Genomic DNA, 9,514 nt, shown 5'->3' on the forward strand with positions numbered 1-9,514 from the left:
AGCCGTCAATCACCCCCTGGAGGTGGGCCCTGGCCGGCGCCCCAGGAGACAGTGGATTTCAGGAAGCACCAACCCTGGCTCCAGCTGCTGTCAATCACCCGGGGGCTGTCAATCACCGCCTGCTCCTTCCCCTCTAGGTTTCCCAACCTGCAGATGAGGAAGCAGGAGTACAAGCAGGCCGGCGGCCAGGACAGACGGGCGGACCGACTCCCCTCCCCGCTCGTGCCCCCCTCCGCCCAGAGACCCCCTCCACACCGCACCGCGCGCCCTGGGGGCCGCAGCAGCAGCCTCGGGTCATCCTGGTCAGTCCCCTGCCATGGGTAAGTCACTTCCTCTCTGCTTCTGGGTGGGGTTGGCAGAGACTCCCTTCGGGAGGCCCTGGAGGACTGAGCCCGGAGGGTGCTGAGAGCCCCAGGAGGACTGAGCACAGAGGGTGCTGAGAGCCCCAGGAGGACTTAGCACAGAGGGTACTGAGAGCCCCTGGAGGACTGAGCACAGACGGTACTGAGAGCTAAGAGTACTGAGCACAGAGGGTACTGAGAGCTCCTGGAGGACTGAGCACAGAGGGTACTGAGAGCTAAGAGTACTGAGCACAGAGGGTACTGAGAGCTCCAGGAGGACTGAGCACAGAGGGTACTGAGAGCTAAGAGTACTGAGCACAGAGGGTACTGAGAGCTCCAGGAGGACTGAGTACAGAGGGTACTGAGAGCTAAGAGTACTGAGCACAGAGGGTGCTGAGAGCTCCAGGAGGACTGAGCATAGAGGGTGCTGAGAGCTCCAGGGGTACCAAGCTGGGAGGACTGGGTCTTGAGAGTACTGAGTCCTAGGGGTACTTACCTGGGAGGACTGAGCCCCAGGACACTCAGCACTGGGGGAAGGAATCAGCTTTCTCAGACCCCCGGGGGAGGGGCTGAGGCCGTCTGACGTCACCCTGGTGACACTGGATCCCAAGTCACACTGGAGGAAGACAGAGCCGCAGGGCATCATGGGCGATTTCTGAACTCCCCCGCCCCTGCGATGTCAAAGGCGCTATGCTGACAGGGACACCGGAAGTGATGCGGGGCGCCAGAGTGGGGTCACCAGAAACTGCAGGGACCCGTCCTCCCCCATGGGGGTCTGGGACCTAAGGAGAAGCAGAGACGTTGAGACTCAAGGGTCAAGGGTGTCACAGGGGTCCACAGGACCCCCACCAAGCCCGGGGCATTGTGGGGTGGTGATCTTCCCTGGGTAGGGGTACCCAGGGGGAAGGTAATCGCCTGGACCCTGATGATGGGAACCACTTCCGGTTGGAGGGGCAGCAGGGATGAGTGATGCACTTCTGTTGCCTCCAAGGACACCGAGTGAGTGCTGGTTTCTTTCGGTGTCTTAGTCACTCTGGGAATAAATGGGTGAGGAGTTGGGAGGGGCTGGGCTGGGGCACACAAGGTGGGGACCGAACCCTCAGTGCGCTCAGCACCACTGAGCACACAGAACTTAGTCCTCAGCACTCACTGAAGTCCGGAGGACTGGCCCCGCCCCCTTCTGGGTGACTGACAGCCCCAGACACGCCCACACACCACAGGTGACCAACAGCCGACATCTACACACACTCCTGTCCACAAGGGGATGATGTCACTGACACACCCACGCACCCAGTTGACTGAGTTTGCGGCAGACACGCCCACTAGGCCCGCGTGACTGACAGGGGGCGTGACTGACAGGGGACGTCACTGACACGCCAGGGCTGATCACATGATGACACGCACGTGACTGAAGGTCATGTGGGCTGTGTGAGTGATGCTGACCCCTGTCCCTCTGCCTGCAGCCACGCCCCGCTTCCTCCCCTTGGCCGTACTGTGTGCCACCTCCGCCCTGCTCTACATTTCCTGGACCGCGGCACAGGACCTTCCAGGTGAGTGTGCAAGCACGTGCGACCCACGTGTGTGTGCATGCGTGTGCGTGAGTGTGCTCCTCAGTCTCCCCAGGAGGCATGCAGAGAACCGTGACGGGTTTGACAGGTCTCTGAGCCCCGCCTCCATGGCCTACATAGTGATTGACAAGTCTGCACAGGAAGTAGAGGTCTCTGGCCCGCCCCAATGTTATGTGGTGACGTCACTGTGCTGGGGGCAGGCCCAGCAATGGTAGGATTGCCATGTCCGGACAGGAAATAGGGCTTCCTTAGGTTCCACCCCCACGATGTATGATACTGTTACTGTGCTGAGGGGTGGGCCCAACCAGAGAGACTGACAGGTCCAGACAGGAAGCAGGGGTCCGTGTGCCCCACCACATGGTATAAGATAAAGTCACTCCAGTGTTTCCTGAGACTAATCCCGGAAGTGACGTCACTTCCTGTCTGAGGTCAGAGGACAGGCTGACCCATTGCCACACTACAGCCTTGGTCCCCCAGGGAGCCTCGGAGCTGAATGTGACCTTTGACCCCGGGACCTGGACGCTGCAGTGGAGCTGCAGGGACAACGTGATCGTGGAGAGATGCACTGCGACAGACATCGGGAGGAACGGGAGACCCAGGCCCCGGAGGATGAAGGTGCCCGGGCGTGGGCGGGGTCAGCAGAGGGGCGGGGTCAGCAGACAGGGTGAGGACAGCAAGCAGAGGGCGGGGTCAGATTGCAGGGGGCGTGGCCGGCAGGAAGGGGTGGGGTCAGCAGGCAGAGGGTGGGGCCAGCAGAGAGAAGGGGCCAGCGGGCAGGGGCGGGGCCAGCAGGCAGAGGGCGGGGTCAGATTACATGGGCGTGGCCAGCAGGAAGGGGTGGGGTCAGAGTACAGGGGGTGGGGTCAGCTGGCAGGGGCAGGGACAACAGGCAGGGGTGGGTCAGTGAGGGGAAGGCTCAGTAGGCATGGGGTGGGTTTGGAGGCGAGGCTGGGGACTGCCAGTGACATCATTAATCTCCGCCCCCAGCCCCGTGACTGCCGCTGCAAATTCATGCCCCTGACCCTTCACCTTGGGGTCACGCTCGAGGTCAATGCAAATGTCAATCACAGGCCAGTGACTGAGAAGCTGTATTACCTCAACCCAGGTGCGGGGACTGGAAGTTGGGCAGGGTGGGGGCCCGTGGGTCATCGTGACCCTGTCAGACCTGGCCCCGTCAATGGCAGTGCCTGTCAGTCATGTGTCAATCTCGGCCTCTGTCACTCACTGCGTCTGGGTTGATGCTGCAGGGACTTTCTCTTTCCCGCAGGCGCAGAGGGGTCAGCGGCGCAGAACGTCACTTGTTTCATCCATGATGCAGGTGTGATGACATGCCTCTGGGGGGCGGGGCCTGCAGCCCCACGTGATGTCCAGTACTTCCTGCATATCCGGGATACCAAGTGAGCAGTGAAGTCAGGGTGTGGAGCAGTGGGGGAGCTATTATGGGGTGTTTCAGCAGGGGCTGACTATTATGGGATGTACATGCCTGGGCTATTATGGGGAGTTCTGGGGGTAACTATCATGGGATATCACAGAAGGGGCTGACTTTTATGTGATGTTCCTGCCCAGGCTGACTATTATGGGATGATTAGTGCGGGGTAGTGTCTATTGTGGGATGTTCTAGGGAGGCTGGAAATATGGGATGTTCTAACATATGAGGGGTATGTGAATATTATGGGATGTTCCAGCAAGGGCTGACCACTATGGGATGTTTGGTGGGGGGCAATTATGTGATGTTCTAGGGTGGGCTGAGGAATATGGTATGACGTGGCATCTTCCTGAGCTGTCTCAGCCCCCAAATAACACATGAAACTCTATATTTATTATGAAGCTGTTGGCCGTTTGCTTGGTTTCTTACTGGAGAGCTCTGACTTAATTATTAACCCATAGCAGCTAATCTGAGTATTTCCACGTGGTCTCCTCTTACCAGAGAAAGGGTACGGATCTCTCACTTCTCCTGCGTCCTACATCACAACTGACTGTGCCTCTGTTTTTCCAGAATTCTTCTCAACCCCTAGTCCCACGTATCTTGCTTCCCTATTGGCCAACAGTGCTTTATTAATTAACCAATAAAACAACATATACATAAGGACTCCCCCCATCATATCCTCTTTCCTGTCAAAATAAAAGAAAAGTTTTAGCTTTAACATAGTAAAGTATATAACAAGGCAGTTATTAAGCAATACTTAGTCCATTAACATTTAGTAAGATTTAAAGAAAATATCATTTATCCTATCTTTGTGAGTGTGAAGTCTTTTAAGTATCTTATCTTTTATTATAACTAAGGAAAACTATAATTATAACTATCTGTCTTCGACTCCATCAAAGACCACAGAAGGATAATATGTAAATACTAGAAATGACAGAGACATCTCGCTACCCGAAATTCCTCTGTAAGGTTGGGGCATCCATCTTCAGCCCATAGGCCATGGTGTGCCTACCAGACTTCTCAGCAAAACAGGAAATTTTAAACTGATCACCTGCATTGGCAGTCTGTCAGTCATTTTCTGTGTCCTGCAGAATAGTCTGGCAGACTCTTCCATGAAGCAGGAACCCTGTAGGACTGTACAAGTTCAGTAGTCACTTTCCTGTGGGTCCTGCATGCCCAATTTATACAGTAACAGTCAAGCAGTCCAGACGAGCAATTTCTTGCCCAAATGACTAATCTTGCCATGTTGAAAGCAAACTCCATAATGAGTTTCTTTGATGCCCATCTTCCCTTCTGAGGCAGTTGGAGTTGCCAGGAGCAGTTGTGTCTCATTGTCAAGAAAAACCGTAAACCATTTAAATGCCATATATTCTGTAGGTCTTTGAAAGATTTGAAGAATATCTACCATCTCAAATACATCTTTGTATATCTAAAAAAACTAACCTAACTATAGGTTCTGACTACTATAGGTGACTATATACAACTTGTATTTAATTATGCATTACATTTTAAAAGATCAGTATAAACACAACACTTATACAAGAGGAGAAATATACACATCACAAAATTGACCTTAAATTCTTATCAATAAATGAAATAAATTCCAATACAAAGTATTCATTTCTATATCATACTCCCCTTTTTCCCTTTAGAAAGAGATTGACTGTGATCATTACCATTTACAAGCAACCCCATTTTAATGAAAACAAAATTTTATAAACAATATTTGGGAATTTGGGCATTGTTCATTAAAAACTGCTTCCTACTTGTTGGGGGTGCTGTCTGTACCATGGGGGTCATGATGAAACACAGAAACCTGGCCAAGTCCTTGTTTTTTGTAGTCTGTAAGGCAGCATCGTCTTAGCTGTTTTAGATGTTGGGTCACCTGGGGCACTGCTTCCAGGGGTCTTGGTTCATTAAACCATATAAATATGGAAGGAATCCACAGCTTTCCTTTTTATGTGGAAACACAAATAAAATCTCTTTTCTAAAGTAACATATCCTTATACTTAAATTTTGAAGTCAAACAATTTTTAAATAAGTTAGGTTAATTTAGCAGCATTTATAATCAGATGTATTTCAGCAGTTGTTCCTTCCTTAGTTGAACAACTGAAAAACACAATAGCATACAGTATCCAGACTCTCTGTGTATTTTCCATCATTACGTGGCTTGTATTACTCTCTATCTTTTAGTTTTACTTTTTTGAGACAGGGTTTGTCTGTGTACTTTGACTGCTCTTGAACTTTCTCAGTACACCAAGCTGGCCTTTAAATCACAGAGATCTGTTTGCCTCTGCCTCCCGAGTGCTGAGATTAAAGGCATGTGCCACCATACACAGCTACTCTCTTTGTTTATGGTTTTTTTCACTATCCTGTTTCTTTTTATCTCCCAAGCCTACATATATTTTTAAACACACCATAAACCTTTTAGTGGCTTTACTTTACCTCAATCTGATTTTACTGTAAATCTTTATGTTTTTCTGGCTACGTGTCTTTTATCTGCTAAACAACATGGCTAAAGTTAAAGCAGAAACAGCAACATGGCGGGCACAAGTTTGCCACCAGCATTGGGTGCTGTGCTCACTGCCTTAGTCTGTGCTGGCTTGGAGATGTGGTCAATGCCACTGCCAGCTGCTTAGCACACCATTCGGTTGTTGGCAGGGCCTCTTACAAGAGCCTTGCAGTTTTTGCTGCTTATACTGAGTCAAGAAGACTCCCTTAAGGGAGCCACGTGGGTCTATATTTGCTGCAACCAAGAAGCCGTGCTTCTCTCTGTTCTTTTTTTTTTTTTCCAAAATCCCTTTTAAGCTTTTGTAATTCTATGTGGAAATTCATTATCTCACTCCTGACACCATATGTAACTTGTAGTCTTCCCACCAGCCTGGTCCCAGAGTCTCGTCATTCCCAAATGAACACGCAGGATGCTATATTATGAAGCTGTTGGCCATTTGCTTGGTTTCTTACTGGCGAGCTCTGAGTTATTTATTAACCCATAACTGCTAATCTGAGTATTTCCACGTGGTCTCCTCTTACTCCTCTGGTGTGCTACATCGTGACTGACTGTGCCTCTCTTTCCCAGAATCCTCCTCAACCCCTAGCCCCACGTATCTTGCTTCCCTATTGGCCAACAGTGCTTTATTAATTAACCAATGAGATCACATATACATAAGGACTTCCCCCATCAATATGGTATGTTCTTGGGGAGGACTATCATGGGATGTTTCAGAGGGGTATGGGTGACTATTGTGGATGTCTTAGCTGAGACTCACAATTAGGGGATGTTTGGGGGTGGCAATTATGGAATATTCTAGGGCGGGCCACTCTATTATGGGATGTTCTAGGATGTAGGGAACTATTATGGTATGTTCCAGTGGACTGTGTGTGACTGTTATAGGATGTTGCAGTGTGGGATTTGTGGGGAAGAGGGAGTGTAGTGTGATTTTTATGGCATGTTCCAGTAGGGCCTGACTATTACAGGATGTTCCAGCCAAGGGGGATTGACTATTATGGGATGCTCTGTGTTGGGGAGTTAACTATTATGGGATGTTATAGCATGTGCAGACTATTATGGCATGTTCCAGCAGCGTTTTACTATTGTGGGATGTTGCAACCAAGAGGGACTAAATATTATGGTAGGTGCCTGCACCTGCTGACTGTTATGGGATGCCCCACCCACAGTGGTCATGTGTTGATGGGATGCCCCACCTACCTGGGAGGTCACCTGCACACAGGCTGCCGCCTGGACAATCTGACACTGTTGCCACAACACATGCACCTGACCGTGACCGGATCTAGCCAGATGGCCGACGTCATGTTCTACGATGTAATGCTGAACACCAAGCTCATCGGTGGGTGATGTCATGACTCAGGAGCGTGGGAGGGGGAAATGTGAGACGGTGGGACATGGGGGTGAATGACAGGACATGGGGCTGAGTGATCCGAGTGTGAAGGGAGTGGGACACGGGTGAGTGACAGGCGTGAGGGGCAGCACATGGCAGTGATTGGCAGGTGACCACAGAAGCATGCTTTCGTCTTCATGAAGGCACTTCTGGTGGGCGGGACTTGCTCCTGTCACCCCAACCCCGCCCGCCTTCCCCCCAGAGCGTCTAAGTCCCCCGGATAATATCACTGTGGTTTGTAACTCCTCCCACTGTGCGGTCACGTGGTCCCAGCCGCGGACCTGGGCTCCCATGACCTTCTCCGACTTCCGGTACCAGCTGGACATCCAGAGGCAGGTGTGTGCACCGGGGGCATCATGGGAAATGCGGTGCATGCCCTGGGGCATCATAGGAACCCACTCCCTGTTTACATTTATTCCTAGAACCCGGAACCCGGAAGTCCCAACCCCAAGGTGAGGTGACCCCTCCATGATGGCCCCTGACCTCTGACTCCCCTTGGCCATGAGCAGGTCACATGTGGAACTGCCTACCCCTCCCCACTTGCCCCAGGTGTGCATCTCCAGTGAGGAGGAGAACAGATACGAGTTCCCAAGCCCAGAGCCGAGGCCGGGTCATGTGCTCAGCATGCGTGCGGGGACGTGCGCAGCGAGCGGTGGAGCGTGTGGAGTCCGCCTGTGGAATTCGGTGATGGATGACTGAGTTTCCATAGCTCCACGATTGTTTGTTGACTGAGTTTTCATCACTCAATATTGTTGACTGTTTCAAGACCTTTACTTGTGATTGACCCTCTGTGTTTGTGGATTTAGTTTTCATCACTAGCGTTTGTTAACAACTTTGAGACCTAGTTCTAACCACTCAGTGCTTGTTGATTGTTTCATTACCTTTACTTGTGATGGACATTCTGTGAGTTTTTGTCAGTTAATCAATTGACTCTGTGATAAAGGGTGGGATGAGATTTCTGGTGGGTGTGGCCTTTGACCCCAGAGCTTTCTTATCTAAGCCCTGCCCTCCAACAGGCTCCGAAGAGCACGTGGTGGCCCGGTTACACGTGTATGTGACAGTGGTGACTGTGACCCTGCTGTGTGCACTGGGCCTGGGGCTGGCATGTAAGAGGTGAGGGGTAGTAAGGTCATGTGGTAGGTGATGACATCATGGGACAAAGAATAGGGGAGTACTGGCTGTCTCAAGATGACCGCTGTGACCCTTGACCCCTGGCCCTAGGTTCATCAGGATCCAGAGACTCTTCCCCCAGATCCCAGAAATCAAGGACAAAGTCACGGATGACGACAGGGTCAACCCAGAGGTCAGAGATTACGCCCCTGTCAGTCATCCCTTTGGGCCCACCCACCTGGGAAACCCCTCCCTGAGTTCCTTCCCCAAATGATGCCCTGTGACCCCAGTTGACTCTAAATGACCTCAGTTAACTCCCTGACCTTATTGACCACCCTGACCCTGGTTGAGCCCTGTTGACCCCATGACCCTGTCTCCGCTCTCCTCCAGACCCTGAGGAAGGATTTGCTGCTGCAGATGGACTCGACGGACGAGATGGTGCTGTCAGCAGGGAGTGTCTCCGCCATCGCGGTCCCGTCGTGACCTGAGTCAGCACTGGGTTCCAGTGTAGACTACTCTCACGTGTGACTCTTTAACTCAATGAAAAGTGAATGTCAGCAGACATCCCGTGTCAGGCCTGTGGGGTAGGGCTGCTCATGGCGTCATGCTGTCACTCACTGGGAGGGGCGTGCCCTGAGGGATGCCTGACAGCAGTTGTGGGTGTGTCCTGACACATGAGTGACAGGTGGACGCTGTCACACCAGGGTCACAAGGTCGTGTATGCATTGTCATCCATCACCAAGGCGAACCCCCAGAACCCGCAGAGCATCGTGGGAGGGCAGCAGAGCATCATGGGAGGGCAGCAGAGCAGAGCATCGTGGGAGGGCAGCAGAGCATCGTGGGAGGGGAGCAGAGCAGAGCATCGTGGGAGGGGAGCAGAGCATCATGGGAGGGGGAGCAGAGCAGAGCATCGTGGGAGGGGAGCAGAGCAGAGCATCGTGGGAGGGGGAGCAGAGCAGAGCATCGTGGGAGGGCAGCAGAGCATCGTGGGAGGGGAGCAGAGCATCATGGGAGGGGGAGCAGAGCAGAGCATCGTGGGAGGGCAGCAGAGCAGAGCATCGTGGGAGGGGGAGCAGAGCAGAGCATCGTGGGAGGGGAGCAGAGCAGAGCATCGTGGGAGGGGGAGCAGAGCAGAGCATCGTGGGAGGGGAGCAGAGCATCGTGGGAGGG

The 9,514-nt window shown here is 52.3% G+C and overlaps 1 protein-coding gene across 1 annotated transcript; it reads left to right on the forward strand.

Annotated features, from left to right (window-relative positions):
* Positions 1-1,804: 1,804 nt before the first annotated feature.
* Positions 1,805-8,906, forward strand: LOC121139019 (granulocyte-macrophage colony-stimulating factor receptor subunit alpha-like). The gene is given in 12 exon segments (XM_040742000.1): positions 1,805-1,891; positions 2,373-2,524; positions 2,897-3,014; positions 3,177-3,306; positions 7,014-7,183; positions 7,437-7,570; positions 7,657-7,686; positions 7,784-7,865; positions 7,868-7,918; positions 8,251-8,347; positions 8,456-8,537; positions 8,735-8,906. Coding segments are annotated over 11 exon segments (993 nt in total). The 5' UTR covers positions 1,805-1,891; positions 2,373-2,518; the 3' UTR covers positions 8,828-8,906.
* The last annotated feature ends 608 nt before the right edge of the window (positions 8,907-9,514 follow it).

This window comes from Mesocricetus auratus, unplaced genomic scaffold (genome assembly GCF_017639785.1).
Source record: "Mesocricetus auratus isolate SY011 unplaced genomic scaffold, BCM_Maur_2.0 Super-Scaffold_6730, whole genome shotgun sequence".
NCBI lineage: Eukaryota > Metazoa > Chordata > Mammalia > Rodentia > Cricetidae > Mesocricetus > Mesocricetus auratus.